Raw genomic sequence first — 14,328 nt, forward strand, 5'->3', positions numbered from 1 at the left:
GTGTTTGGAGAAATTCAGCAATTACTCAACAAATCCATCCGTTTTTGCTTTTTAATGACAGCCATGTCAGCTATTTACAAAGTTCTTTTTGGAGCAAGGTATACAAAGTTACTTAATAGTTAAATAAATTATTTATATATATACACTCTTATAAATAAAGGCAAGGGCCTGAGCGTGTCTTAAAGAGTAACAATTACTTTTGAAATGCCATGTTAATACAAGGAAATCTACGTATCGTCCGTTTCTCTTGAAACGACGGCTTAGGAAGTTATTTTGATTAAGTCGAACGCCAAGTTGACTCTACTATTACGTACACACACCGAAAATCATCCACCAAATACTACATACATGTAGTCGTTATTCCCACTGGAACGTAGTTCAAGATCTATTAAGCATTACGTTTTAAACCCAGACGAACAGATAGAAAATGTTGACCTGTTATGCTGAAAAGACGATAAAAGAAGGCGTCGAATTTCATAGAAAATCAACGTTTCTATGCTCGGCGTTAAAAAGAAAAAAAAATAGAGATAAAAACAGCCAATTCCCACGTAACACTTTCCTTCATCAGAGTTTAAATACAGCTCAACACTTTCGTCCTAAAATGCCATTACGCTACTTCCTTAAGATAAGCTTAGGACATTCAGGATCCTTCATTGTCGACTGCAGATTCCGTACTGTTATCATGACTCTTATAGCCTGAGAAAAAAGCCAGGGCTTTCATCAGCTGATAACTTTTACTGATAGGAATGTTGCTGTCGTACAGATTTTTCGAAGCTTTGCAGTCTACGTAGAACCACCAATTGCACTTAAGAATAGTTTGATCAAAGAGAGTTGACTCAGGACACAAAAAGCTCTTCATTATCAGTCCATCATCTGTCAAAGCGCAAACGTGGAATACCTAATGCAAACAAAGGACAAATTTAATTATCCATACACGTTACTATTGTTTTGGGTTATAAATAGCAATCCAGTTATTCGACAATTTACCATACAACCAAGATCTTCGTCGGCGTAAAGTCCTGGGAAATGTTTTTGGTCGCCACAATAGAAGCTCGTGTCTGGTAAATCCACACGGCTGGCAAAATTGTCATCAAAATTCTTGTCATACCCCATGGGATAATATTCTCGTGGAGCATTCATGACTTTCGTGGGTGCAGCATAGTTGTACCTACTGTAGGTACAATAAATATGGTAAGAGAAGAGAATATCTCAAGATGGGGTGGAAGTAATTAAAAAATTAATTAAGTACTTTTTTACAGGAGATTGCGTCGTCGTGGATGTAGTAGTAGACGTGGTTGTTCGTTCCTGATGCTTTTGCATTAATTGTTGCTGTCTCAATAAAATTGCTGTTTCCAATGCTTCCAGAGTAATATTGCTGGCTTCGGCAAGAGCCTTTAGCGACGGTTCCATACTTTGTATCGATGCAAGGGATAACGACGCTTGGTTTGAACTTTGTTGCTTTTCGTTTTGTTGTTGCTGAACTGATTGCAGTGCCTGTGCAGCTGCGGCCGGCTGTATCGAGCGAAGAGTCAGTTGATTTACTGCTGAGATTGCTTCGTCATCAGGAATCGGCAACTAGATGCATTATGCAATATATATGCATTAAGAGACTGGATTGACCAGCGATAATCAAAAGATATTGAAAAGTTCGATGTTACCTGACTAAATTCATTCTTTTCAACTTCATTGACGGATTCTTCCAGCAACACTGGACTGTTGCTAATTCTATCGGTAAGCTGAGCCGATGACTTTGGCATTGCAATGAATGGAGGTAAACCACTTCCTGGTGCAATAACACCAACCATAGGCTTTGGTAATGATTGAGCAATATCTGGGTTGAGGACACTTCCTGCAGGTGGAATTGCTGTTACGATATGTGGCATTCTTAGAGGGGTCCCTGCAGCACCTGCAGTCGCCATACTCTGTGCCAACTGCGAAAGGAATAATTTGCAAAATTTTACTTATTCACATGAAAAATAGTGCATTTTCTATGAGCACTGCGGCATCTTTCCTCTTGGTACTAGAATATGTATATCAATCAACGTGAAGTATCACAGAGGAAATTAGAGCTATCATTGGAAATGCCGGACACGTGTCTCAGTAGTTTTGCCACTATAAAAATGGAGGTCAACAGTGCATCAATTTGTACAGTAGCCAGCGTGAATAAAAGAGACGACAATTGGCAGATGATGCAAAGTATTGTTTCTCCGAGTCAACCTCATCGCACCTGAATCCGCCTAGTTTGCATAGCAACGAGTTGATCCTGAACATTCTGTTGCTGAGTCAATTTTTGCATCTGTTGCTGCCTCATTGCTTCCTGCTGCTGTGCCTGTTGCTGCTTAAGAACCTGCAGCGCCAGTGCTTCCTGCTGCATTCTTTGCTGTTGCCTGTTCTTTTCCTCCTGCTGCATCCGCTGTTGCTGACGCATCGCCTCTTCCTGCATCACTGCGAAAGATGGCGCCGGTACCATTCTCAACGCAGTGGAATTCTGCTGTACCACTAGTCTCTGGCGTTCAGGCTGTTGAGCCATTGGACGTGCTGCTCCAGGTGGCAGTGGCTTGAACGGAGGAACCGTTCGCGTATTTTGGGAAACCTGACGACGATTGGCCTGCAAAAGTTCAATGAAAAACATTAACAGGGGTGAACGAATTTTCGTCAACGACATAAGCTACAAGACGATTTCACATTTTATTTCAAACTTACAAACAGGCAAGAAATTAGGATCATTTTAGCTACTAAAATTATTTAAAACTTTCTACACAACAGAAGCGGGTCGTTGACCCCAACAGTGACAGTGGTCCACCGTAAAATTATATAATATTATAGTGAATAGCAGATGATATCGATGCCTTAAACGAGACTGAAACGAATTTACTGCAGTAACACGTAAAATCGTACCTTGATGAAGTTCCCTATACATACCGCAGTATATGCAGGATTATGAAATGAAAGTAGTTCAGCCTTGTGATATTCGATTAAGAATAGCTAGAATCGACTCCTTTTAATGCTGTGTTCACACGCTGCACTAATTTCAAATAATACTCAAGAAAATTATACGTCAGATTGTTATCGTTGGAAATTATATTTTACATGTTTGTTAAAAAAAAAAAAAAAAAATGATCTCCATACACAATTCCTAAAGCATCGATCTCAGATTTTAAATTCCAAGTAAACTATTTCTTAATTTCGTTTCTTTCTGAACGCGGCTTAGTACGAACGATACTTACATTCACGCACCAATTACGACAAGGCCGTTAATACATACTTGATGAGAACTTTTAGAACTAACCTATAGCATTTCATAATCCAAGCAGAGAACAACTAACTGCATAAAAGTCCCGTTCTTGGCTAAGAACAGTTACCGTATTAACTCTAAACTGTATCATTACCCGTAGCATTATGCTGTATAAAAATACACAGCATAAAACCCACAACAAGTGGACGATGATATCGGCAGTTGTGGCTGACGATTTAAAAAAGATCCTCAGAAAATTGGCTATTTAATATACAACGCAAACAATATTATCGTGTTATGAGCAGAAAATTTTATGAACGCACTCAACCTCGTACACGTTGCTCGACTAAAATTAGTTGCGAGTACAGTTTTTGCGAACGCACAGCGCAGTGAACATTTTTCAAACACTACAGTATCGACGGATGCAGTAAAATTTTCGAAGAGTCAACGAATCTTCCACTTTGATCGTGACAGCGAAAACAAGATGAGGGAGAGTAAAGAGATGGTCCTAAGAGAAAAAGTCACTTTTGCTTCGATACTACGGAATTTCACAATCACCCAATGAAAAAGTGAACTAGATAAATAGGTCAGTAAAAAATTTGAGGAAAGCCAAGGTAGCCTGTAGAGGCTGTTCCTCGTTTATACGTTGTAAGATTGAAATATTATTTGACAGGGACCACCATGAGGAATATTAACTAATTACCACATTTCCAGAACCAACTGGTATTGCATTTCCTCTGCCTGCTTGAACGCTTCTTCTCTTGCTGCTTTCGAGATTGGACAGCGATTCCGTGAATCCAAGTTCGTCACCGACGGAGAATCCTGGAACATGGGAATTGCGAATGACTTGAGGGAACCGAGTCGAAAGGTTAGAATTCACGATTTACGAAAATTGACAAAGTGAAATTATGAGAAAAACAGAAAAGGGACAATCGAGATTATTGAAAATGCTATAATCATGTACCATCCACAAAATTATCTTTTTTTTTTGTTTCCAAAGTATGATAAAATTATCTAGAAAGTAGTAAGTAATTAATGACTGTATTGAGATCGTATAACGACGAGTAAGGATATTCATCCTTGGCTGAGAATTTTTTTCTGAATTTATTACAGCAAGTAGAAAAGTAGGTTGGAGTGCAACGACTGTCGCAAGCCTAAGGTCTAACTTTACATACAGCCTTAAGGCTAGATATAATATTGAGGATTCGCCATACGAGTAAGAAATCATAAAGAACATTAATTGCCGATGAACTCTGTTGCTCGGAATAATTCAAGGAGAAAATAGCAGGTTGGAAATTCATGCTAGTTCGAGTAAACGTGAGAAAATGATATCGCAATGCGTTAACAATACTCGATCGTATAATTAAATAGAGATTAAATATCGGATAAGATTCTGTGCCGAGTGAAATCCTTTTTTTTTACAAAAAATATTTCGGATAGTTTAAAACCGATTTTTTAACGTGGACGTACGCAGGAATTATGTAAGATAGAGTTTTATTTTTTATAAGCATGCTAAATCCGATTTACGTAACAGAGATAGTTTTCTAGTTATTTCCATATTTTTCCATTATTTTTCTCTCTCCTGTGTTCCTTCCTCCACTGTCAACTTTCCATGGCAATATCTCTTTTAACCCATGACGAGATAAATCGTTCGTCATTTGACGCACGTAACTCACCGTGCGTGATACTTGAGCAACAGGTGCATCCATTGCCATTGCAAAGCTATTAGTTGTATAAGGTAATTAGTCAGGGATCGTTAGTCGTCGTTCTACGTTCTCTAGGATCTCGCGAATTGGATATCGAACTACAAGGATATATGTTAAAGATCGTTTCTTTAAAGAGGCACCATGAGTTTCACAATTCCCGTTACACGAATGTCCAAAGAATTTGCATCGCGGTCATGAATGCTGCCAGAAGATGAGCTGTGATATTTTGAAATAGCGTGGACGAAAAATCGTAAGGTTCCGATAGTGGTGAATAATTAAAAAAAATTATGATAATTTTGGCATCGACGTCTGAGGTTGAGTAATACTTGTTGTCCCAGCTTGAATTTGGGATCGGACATTTCGAAAACGTAATCGATTGCAACACACCGAAAATTCATAATGGTTAGTGTATTTCTTTTTTGGATTCTCATTCGTTCGTAATAATTAGGTTAATTAGGTTTACTTGGAAAGCTCAGAGCGGTGCATCAGAAAGCAAGTAGAATTAGTGGCGAGGTCACTTGTTATTAAACAGCTGAGAACAGTTTGGTTTAGTACTAGGAGTTTTGTACTTTCAATTTGTATTTGACGTACGGATGCCTCGGGGCATTGTTTATCATTGGGCGACCTTAAGGCAGTGCACAATGTTCGTTATACGTGAATCTATTGTAATTACGCTGAAAAATAGGAAATTTCGTAACCACGCGAACATCTCGACAAAATTGTTTCACCAAACGTAAAACTTGGTCGTTTAGGCACAACTTTCATTTTCCCGTCACCTTCTCCTTACTCTCACGTACTCAAGGACATTATTTCTACGCAATGCCAAATTAGTGCTGATTACTCTTATCACATTAATTGTCACCTAAACGGCTTCGGACGAGAGTAATTTATCTTCGGCGTTCCAATGCGCATTTTATCGATTACGATTTTCTTATCGATCGACAGGAAGGCACACCTTCTTTTGACTTTTTTGGAAAATTTGGAGGAAAAAAACCGATTTCAATCGGTCGAAGACTCACCGAGACCAACATAACCTTTGACACCTCCGAGGTTTCGAACCCGGAAGAGGCCGGATTTTTTGAAGGCGCAGTTAAGCTTGAAACCAAAGTCCGATTCCAGCACACAAGTGCCTACAGTCTCCCGCCACGTGCAGCCTAGAACCAAATCGGAAAAAAAACACCATCTTTTTAGAGCGATGTCTTTCTGGAATTTCCAAATTTTATACTCTGTGCTATGGATTTTCACGTCTGTTCAAGTACCGTCTCACGTTTCTAGTCATTCGCAATTTTTCAAAATTTTCATGAAATTTCTATTAAACATTTTTCATTGCTTCAAATCGACATTGAGTCGTTCACATAATATTCCACAAGATGCATGATCTCATTTTTTTTTTAAACATATTTTCCTAGATGCGTCACTGTAGGTCAGTATGAATTTCAAATGAATGTGATTCCTGACCTATTTAACATTATAATTCACATTTTATGTATATTCCGCGAAACAAGAATTTCCACTATTATCCGTTCTGTCATCTGAATCCGCTCGACGCACTTGAAGATTAATGCCCGTAGAAGGCAAAAGTCCCTCTCCATTGACTATTCGTGCTCTAACTGATCCACTTCGTTTATACTAGTCAATTATCGATTCACTATGAGTTTACGATTTCCGATCAATGGGTCATCGATCGTATCGTAAATAAAAAAATATTCAGCTGCCAGTTATGTATATCAATGAATATATACGCTAGCCACTCCAATTCTCCATGTCAAATAATCGATCCTCATTTTTAAAACCTAGACTAAAAGTAACGAAACCAACGGACTTCCGGAAGTCTTTGGAAAAAGACTTAGCCGGATTGGTCGGATCGGTGGCATGCCATCGGGCCATAGCCTAGTGACCTACTTCAAACCTGACTAAACGTTCTACAACGACAGCGACCCACGACACAGCCAGGTACAAGTATTGCTCATCATTCCGAAACAACTTTCATATTAAAAAAAAAATGATTTTACCCAAACAATCTAGAAATTATGTTAAAATTATATTCCTCGATATTCATTTAGATTATAATAAATTTTAGATGAATTTTCTTGACACCCGATAGAAAGTATTTTTGATACGCAAATTTGTAATTGTCCCGTACTTTGATACTGGAGACTTTCACTGATGCCAGTACTCACGTAACCCAATGATAAGTGTTACTACAGATATTTATCATTATGATGACGGAAACGCAACTTGTTGTCACATTTCATTCAACCGATTGACAAGTATTCAATTCCGTGACTGTAGTACCTATTGCAATTAAACTCCAGAGTTAGGTTAGGTCAGGCTGGAACACATCTGTTTGTTTTGTTCACATTGAGATCCTGCTTAGAACAGAGCTAACTAGAATTTACTGTAAGAACAATAGAGGGAATTAGATCAGACATCTAACGTAACAGTTTCTCAGGCTCGGCCTTCACCTTGACTGAAAAGTACTTGAAAATTACTACGACGTGTTCGAATACGATTTAAATTTATTTACAGAAATCCACTTACGAATACACACGAATTTTGACGACCTACTGACCCACAACGAACGCAGAGAGAATGCCCGGACGATACTCGGCGCGGTCGATGAACGAAATTAGGTAACGCAACGTGGATTCAGGAATTGAAAAATCTCGCAGGAAATACTCGAAGAAAATTATTGGAGACAAAAATCGACTGAAAGCTCTCATAGAAGTTTCTCAATGGACTTTGCACGACGAAGTCGTGAGCTACTCACGTTTGACGCTTTAGAGAAATTATAGGGAATTACTTGGCAAAGACTTAAGAAAACTTGTTTCCTCAAGTTATTAGCCATTCATTCGCGACTCTATTGAAAAACTCTGCTTCTCGAGGTCGCATAGAAAGTGTCTGGTCCTTGGTTGAAATATTAAAATATTAACACAGACAGTCTAACCCAATTCCCTGAATGTCTATTTTCAGATAAACAGCAAAAACAATGCTTAGCAGAGCAACACGTGTCTCTTTAGATTTTTCAATTTCACTCGTAGTTTATACTTTCACGTGAAAGATATTTAATGATTGGCTAGTAATTTTCTATGATTAATCTGAATAATTATTAAAATTCAAAGAATGACTGTTAGCCAATGCAACGATGTCTCCTTTGTCGGTTCATGAACTCAGATAATCATTGACTGTCAATATAATTGTACGTTTCCTCAATTTCTCTTTTTCCAACTGATTACAGTCCAATAATCAGGTATGAACGTATTTTCGCACTTTCCATTTAGATCTCGGATATTTCAATATTTCTAATGACCGATCGTTCCCCTGAGAAAACTTTCCTTGTCGTAATTGGCGCATGTCGCTCGATGTTAAATTTTCCTCCGGTAAATATATATATATATATGAGAATTCACGTCATGGAAGATCGACGCGCGTGTCTCGATCGTAAAAATCGACAAAGGTAGTCGAAATTGATTGACCTACTCCTGCATCCTAACCAATGAATAGGATTCCAAATGGAGAATCGAGTGTGCGAGTGTGGTGAAGAAGGCAGGTCGACGTACAGTCGAGTGAGTAATATTCCAGGTAGAATTTACATAGTGTCTATATATATATTTATTTAATATTTACAGCATTTCAAAAGAGATCAGCATCTACCGAAGTTCGTTAGTACAGTAAAGAGAGATGTCAGTGAATTAATTGAAAGTCAGAGAATAGTCAGTCCAGTGGTTCTGAAGTCAATAGCACAGAATAAAAAAATTATGTATAGTACAAGGCATAATATTAAATGGATCAGAGAGCTACAGTATACAGAGAAATTGCATTGGTAAATACGTGAGTCTCAATCAAGGTAACTATAGAATCAGAATTGTTAAAGGGTCTTTCCGATTGAAAAAGACTGTACCGATTCCCAGTATAGAGACTCGACGATAGAAAAAGTGTATTACAGAAATTGTCGTAATTTAGCCTGATAATTGCCCTTTAAATTAGTGCAGACGGCAATTACGTGCTTGAATAATAAAGACAGTGGATCCTTACGTACCGACGACTACGAAGAGAAATAAGGTTGTAGCAATCTTCATGACTTAATCCAGGTTAGTTTATTCGATCACAAAATACCCTCGAAAACGGATCCAGCCCAAGGATTGAGCGACGCGTTATCAAAGATCAAGTTCGTTGTGTATCGGTCGGCCGATCGGACAGCGACTGCAGAGATAGAACTGGAGGATGTATCCTGCAGTGAGTGTAGAATACGTGCGATAGCTTAGTCGTGCTCGCGGGAACTAATATTGCGTGATGTCCAACGGAGAAAAGCACACGAGGCACTTTCAGAGTCCCAGAAGAGACGAGGAGGGCCCATGCGCTAGACCCCTCCAACTTTAATACACGAGACCTGCCCAGTGGCCATAAGTCGAACCAAACTGATACGAACCAATGCTCGGTAATGTGCGGCAAGGTGCTGCTGACCCACTGGGACGAAACGATAACGGGATCGCAGCATATTCATCGAGAGAAACGCCGAACGCAATAGGGCAAACGGATGCTGCTTTGAGGATCAAAGTTTCATTGCCATTGGACCGATCCTGATCTGCTCGGTGACATAATTAGTCATGGAACAAGAATTTTTGTGGATATTTTGGTTAGAGTGATTTCTCAATGACTTTTCAATATCTTAGCAGGAACAGAGTATAGAGAGATTTGTCGGGCGATAGTTTAGCATTTTCGTGTTACAATTTCCTGCTGTTTGTTTTATATAGCTTCCAGGAGAAAGCACTCTGTCGTCCGCTCAATTTTATTGTTGTTCACCGGTAGTTAGAGAGGAGACTGCCAAGTGATCCTGTTGTTAGTGGACACTCCAAAAAATTGGACTGTGCTTGGGATCTGTGGAGAAGTGATTTTGTGCAGAATTAAGATAACGATAATATAGCCACGCATGGACAGTCGAATTTTTGTTAAGTAAAATTGAAATTTTAAACTATTATATAGAGAACGCTGAACGTGACTTTCAAAAGTGTAGCAGTATTTTTTTGCTTTCACAAAAGAATCAAATTGATTTTCCGAAAGTTGACGATGTCATTGTAGTAAGTGTACTTTCATTCAAGCGATCTACCTATAATTCAATATCATCATATCGTTCTATCTATAATTCAATCTAATTTGTAAGAGGTACCATTATACACTTGACTATTCTAGATGGTCATTGTCGTTCAGGGTTCATGGTTGAACTGGAACCTTTCTACCAGGATAAAGACAGTTTGCAATCTCGTCAATGGTCGAGGATTAATTCTCTTCATTCCCTTAACAGCATGGAGTTGATTAAGAAGATTTCTGATGCGGCCATGGCATTATGAAGAGAGGATAGGAGTGACGCGATATTCAAATAATTAGAATTTATAAATTCTAATAGGTCATAGAATATATTAGAGATAAAACTGAAAATTATATTACGCAAATGAAATTTTTAAACGTTTATGTGCTAACTGCGATACAAGGTAAAAGTAAAATAATTGATATTCTGCGATAATAACGCTACACTGACTTTCAATGCTTGATCGAAAACGAAAAATATCGTTATAACGATTGGCATTGGATGTTTAACGCAGGCTTAAATTAGGAAATTCGCAACAGAATTCAATGTAGCTCCACATATATTTGCATTGAAATGGAAATGACAACAAAAAAATTTCTTACAATTTTTAGGAAGATATGAATTGCACTGATATTATAAAATAATAGTTTTATCAAAACACGTTGTACAGACTGCTATTGCCTAACAGTCTAACTAAAATATGAGATAATTGGTTAATTTATTTCGTTAATCAATAAATCGCATTAGAAAATTCGCGTGAAAAACTACACAAAATCATCAACATTCTTACATGATTAGCTAACACTAGCAGGTTCGTCCAGATTTATAATTGGTGGTTTTATCACTACACGGTGACAATAATAATACTACCATCGTGTCAAATATTCTCGAAATTATTAGCTTTCCTTATACATACGAATAAATAAGGGATCATTTCAATTTTGATTTGTATTTGGCTTTGTAGTACATGAGTAGATGTACTTTGCAGTTCGGTGTAGGATTTTGGTCTCAAGAAAATACTCGCATTTTGTCTCCTTCTCTTCCTGAAGCGAAACAGGATAACACGGGAACATTAAATTATTATCGATGTACGAATATATTTTCAACAATAACATTTGACAATATAGTACCGTTTTCTATTTACGATCAAAATAATATGTATTACACAGTGCGTACCTTTTTTGTTTTGTCCACGTTAAATCAAGTTTCATCCTTTAGGGCTGCTATGTTTGGCTTCCTCCTCACATTCATGTTGCGTTGCGACTTCCGTTTCCGCGGGAAGGGTTGGTTCATTATTCTCAGATGATATTTGTGATTTTTCTTGATGTTCAATCGGTAACGAATCCTCGACAGTTTCCGTTGGTGTGTCAATTTCTGCTTGTCTAGTGTTGCTGTGCTGCTCTTCATCATCAGTTTTATTTTGGCTATCTGTAATTTCCTCTTCTTGTTGGTCTTTCTCTTGTTCTTCCTGTTTCGCCGGTTCAGCCAAGGGGTCATTTTCAGTTAATTTATCCTGTGGCTGTTCCTCATCCTTAGACTCAACATCCTGTTGCTTAATCGGCGACTCCGTGCTTTCCCGCGTTTCAGTCTGTTCGTTACATTTCTGGTTGGTCGTCGTATTTGTTTCTCTTAATTGTGCTAATAGAGATGTTCTTTCGTTTTGCAGCGTTCTACATAATTGTTTGAGTTGTGTCAATTTTTTACAGGTTGTTGCAAATTCGGCGTCCCTCTGTTGTTTGTCCGCTGCCATTTCTAAAAGAGCCGTTTGACTGTTCTCCCAACGTTGTTTCCACGTTCGCGTTTCCATTTCAAGTTTCAATATTTGACTTGACATCTGTCGTAGCAAAGCAATAGGTCAAAAATCAATACTGCTAAATATTTAATGCCTGTAGAACTTACCTTCTCCATTTCTTCTTTAAATCCACCAAACACACTATTGCTTTTCGTAAGAGCATTTTGGAATTCATCGTACTTATCAGTGTATATACTAAGCTCACTTCGTAGACTAGTTTCCATTGCCTGCAATTCTCCTATCTGCATCTGTTGCTCGGTTAAATTCTGTAACATAGTTTATAATATTTTTTCATGAACATACTGAAGTTTGATTAGATATACAAAATAATATTGTAACATCACCAATAAAAGTTGCTGTTTTTCTTTTAACAACGCCTCCTTTTCAGCTGTCATTTCCATTTTGGCCTTCGCTAATTTTGCTTCATGTAATTGTGATTCTAGTATCATTTGTTCGTTTAACTGTTTTATTATGCGCAAGCTGTGATCATATTGTTTACACATAATGTCAAAATTCTTTGAAGTTTTGACACTGGTTGCATGACATTTTTCCATAGCACTATTGTTTTCTTTGCATTGATTCATAAGTGCGGTTACTTCAGTGAAAGCATTTTGAAGCTGTGAAGAGAATTCCTTACGTTTTTCTTCCTCTTCTCGAATTCTCAATAAACTTTCATCTTTCACTGCTTTATTTTGTCTTTGAAGTTCTCGACATAGGCTCTCCAGTCGACTTCGAGCTAAAACAGCTTTACTACGTTCAGCTTGAACTTGTTCCTTCTCACGTTGTATCATAATTACTTTTTTCTCTGATTGTTTTAAGGCCAATTGTAACTTTCGATTTTCATCGATAACCTCAGAATATTTTTTACACATAGCTACTAATTTCTCTTCAGAACTCTCAAGATTACTAAGACTCTTCAACACTCGTTCTGCACTCCTGTCATCTTTCTTTTTGGATCCATCCTTTTTGAAATTTTTTTTATCTTTAACATAATCATTTGGCTTTGTCTGAAACAGTAACATCATATGATTTGAATTGAACAAAATAAAATGTTTTAAATCATAACAATACCAAGGTATCAAGGTAAATATAACGCATGGCTAATAGAATTTCAATACAAAATGTTGATTATACAACTGAAAAGCACTTTAATTGAACTTTAGAACAAATTTAATAACTGGTTACAAATATGTATAAATATTTTATACCCAGGAATCTGAGCAAACACAGTAGGCAAAACGGATGTTAAGGTTAACAGCTACATGTTACAGGTTTAGCACACTTACCTCGTTCTCTTCCTTAACCGTTTCGGCAGTTAAAGTTTCAACGATTTCAGAAACCTCGCTATCCATTATCCAAATATCTGTAAATCGCGATGACAGTATAAGTTTAATCTTATATAGATGGAGCTTAACGATCAAACAGCAGCAAAATTAATCCATGCCGCCATTGGAAACAAACGGTCTCAGCACTTGGTAGCGCATCGAAGGAGAACGAATGTCTATAAAAGTTGTTTAGAAGATTATGCGAAATCTAAGTATCCCTTCTTTCATTCCATTTTTTGTTCTTTCTACCGTGCGTCCATGTCATTATCTATTATGCATTTTAAAATGTAACATATTTTTATGGATCATTTACCAGTAGTATTATAACGAATGAAGAATTCAAAAATCTCTATAATGTAAAATGACTCAAGAACAAAGGTCTCTCTTCAGAAGTGCGTAAAACAGTGTGGACTGGTACCGTTTTGGATTCCGAAATTCTGGTATCCTCAAAAACGGTTTACTAAGCAGAACTCAGGGAGAACGAAGAGTATAGAGATGTCGTACGTTTTATGATAAAGCTTTTCAAACATCGAGTGTCCTATCGCTATGAATATATTTACCAGATGAAAGTCAGGTGTATCCGAAAGGCTTGTGAAATTCAAAAAAGGCAGGTCACAACTAAAGTGAAGCACGGTATGAAGGAAGAGAACCGAAGACAGTGGTTATTTCGGGAATAAATCTAAAGTTAGATTTGTAGTAGCTGAAGATGCGACGTCGTGGTGAAGCGTCGCAACGGTTTCAGAAGTTGGCAGAGTAGGTGGAGCCTGCAAACAAAAGTGCGTTACCTTCTCTCAATTGTCACGGTGTAACAAAGTATCTCATAATTAGATGATTTTTATGTTACAGTTGCACAATATGCTTGTCACGTGTAAAATCCATACGAATAATTAACGATGGGATCGTTATGCAAGAATTTTTCTCATCGATATTAACATTATAAATTCAAATTGATTTCCATATACATATGCATCCCTTTCAGTGTGCTCCATTGTATGTTCATACTAAGCCATTCCGAGTTAATTTCAGGACTTTTTTACATAAATGGAATCCCCCAGATAAGACACCATCAAAAAGTCGTCTTAAAGACATGTAATGAAACAGAGGCTAACTTTTGGACATTTTAAAATTGATTTTAGTCTGGGTTTCTTTTTCTTCGACTCCATATGCATATTTTATTGTGTGGT

General features: G+C 37.5%; 2 protein-coding genes across 5 annotated transcripts; both read right to left on the reverse strand.

The window, feature by feature from the left end:
• Positions 1 to 37: 37 nt before the first annotated feature.
• On the reverse strand, positions 38 to 9,842 carry LOC107263273 (mediator of RNA polymerase II transcription subunit 15). 2 transcript variants are annotated; one of them, XM_015730287.2, is made up of 8 exons: positions 8,981 to 9,842; positions 5,961 to 6,095; positions 3,939 to 4,057; positions 2,228 to 2,608; positions 1,659 to 1,931; positions 1,250 to 1,575; positions 988 to 1,171; positions 38 to 898 (listed from the first exon to the last, which is right to left on the reverse strand). In XM_015730287.2, the coding sequence occupies exons 1-8, from the start codon at positions 9,018 to 9,020 to the stop codon at positions 641 to 643; spliced, it is 1,716 nt and encodes a 571-aa protein (XP_015585773.1). In that variant the 5' UTR covers positions 9,021 to 9,842; the 3' UTR covers positions 38 to 640. The 2 variants fall into 2 exon arrangements, with proteins under 2 accessions (XP_015585773.1, XP_015585774.1); XM_015730288.2 differs by lacking the exon at positions 5,961 to 6,095 and having other exon boundaries at positions 8,981 to 9,828.
• Positions 9,843 to 10,415: 573 nt separating this feature from the next.
• Positions 10,416 to 13,852, reverse strand: LOC107263270 (beta-taxilin). 3 transcript variants are annotated; one of them, XM_015730283.2, is made up of 6 exons: positions 13,705 to 13,852; positions 13,106 to 13,182; positions 12,164 to 12,826; positions 11,927 to 12,085; positions 11,204 to 11,861; positions 10,416 to 11,070 (listed from the first exon to the last, which is right to left on the reverse strand). In XM_015730283.2, the coding sequence occupies exons 2-5, from the start codon at positions 13,169 to 13,171 to the stop codon at positions 11,235 to 11,237; spliced, it is 1,515 nt and encodes a 504-aa protein (XP_015585769.1). In that variant the 5' UTR covers positions 13,172 to 13,182; positions 13,705 to 13,852; the 3' UTR covers positions 10,416 to 11,070; positions 11,204 to 11,234. The 3 variants fall into 3 exon arrangements, with proteins under 3 accessions (XP_015585769.1, XP_024936386.1, XP_024936387.1); XM_025080618.1 differs by having other exon boundaries at positions 13,106 to 13,412; positions 13,705 to 13,849; XM_025080619.1 differs by having other exon boundaries at positions 13,106 to 13,320; positions 13,705 to 13,805.
• Positions 13,853 to 14,328: the final 476 nt, after the last annotated feature.

The sequence above is a fragment of the Cephus cinctus genome, unplaced genomic scaffold, assembly GCF_000341935.2.
Source record: "Cephus cinctus unplaced genomic scaffold, Ccin1 Ccin1_scaffold0143, whole genome shotgun sequence".
NCBI classification, from domain to species: Eukaryota; Metazoa; Arthropoda; class Insecta; order Hymenoptera; family Cephidae; genus Cephus; species Cephus cinctus.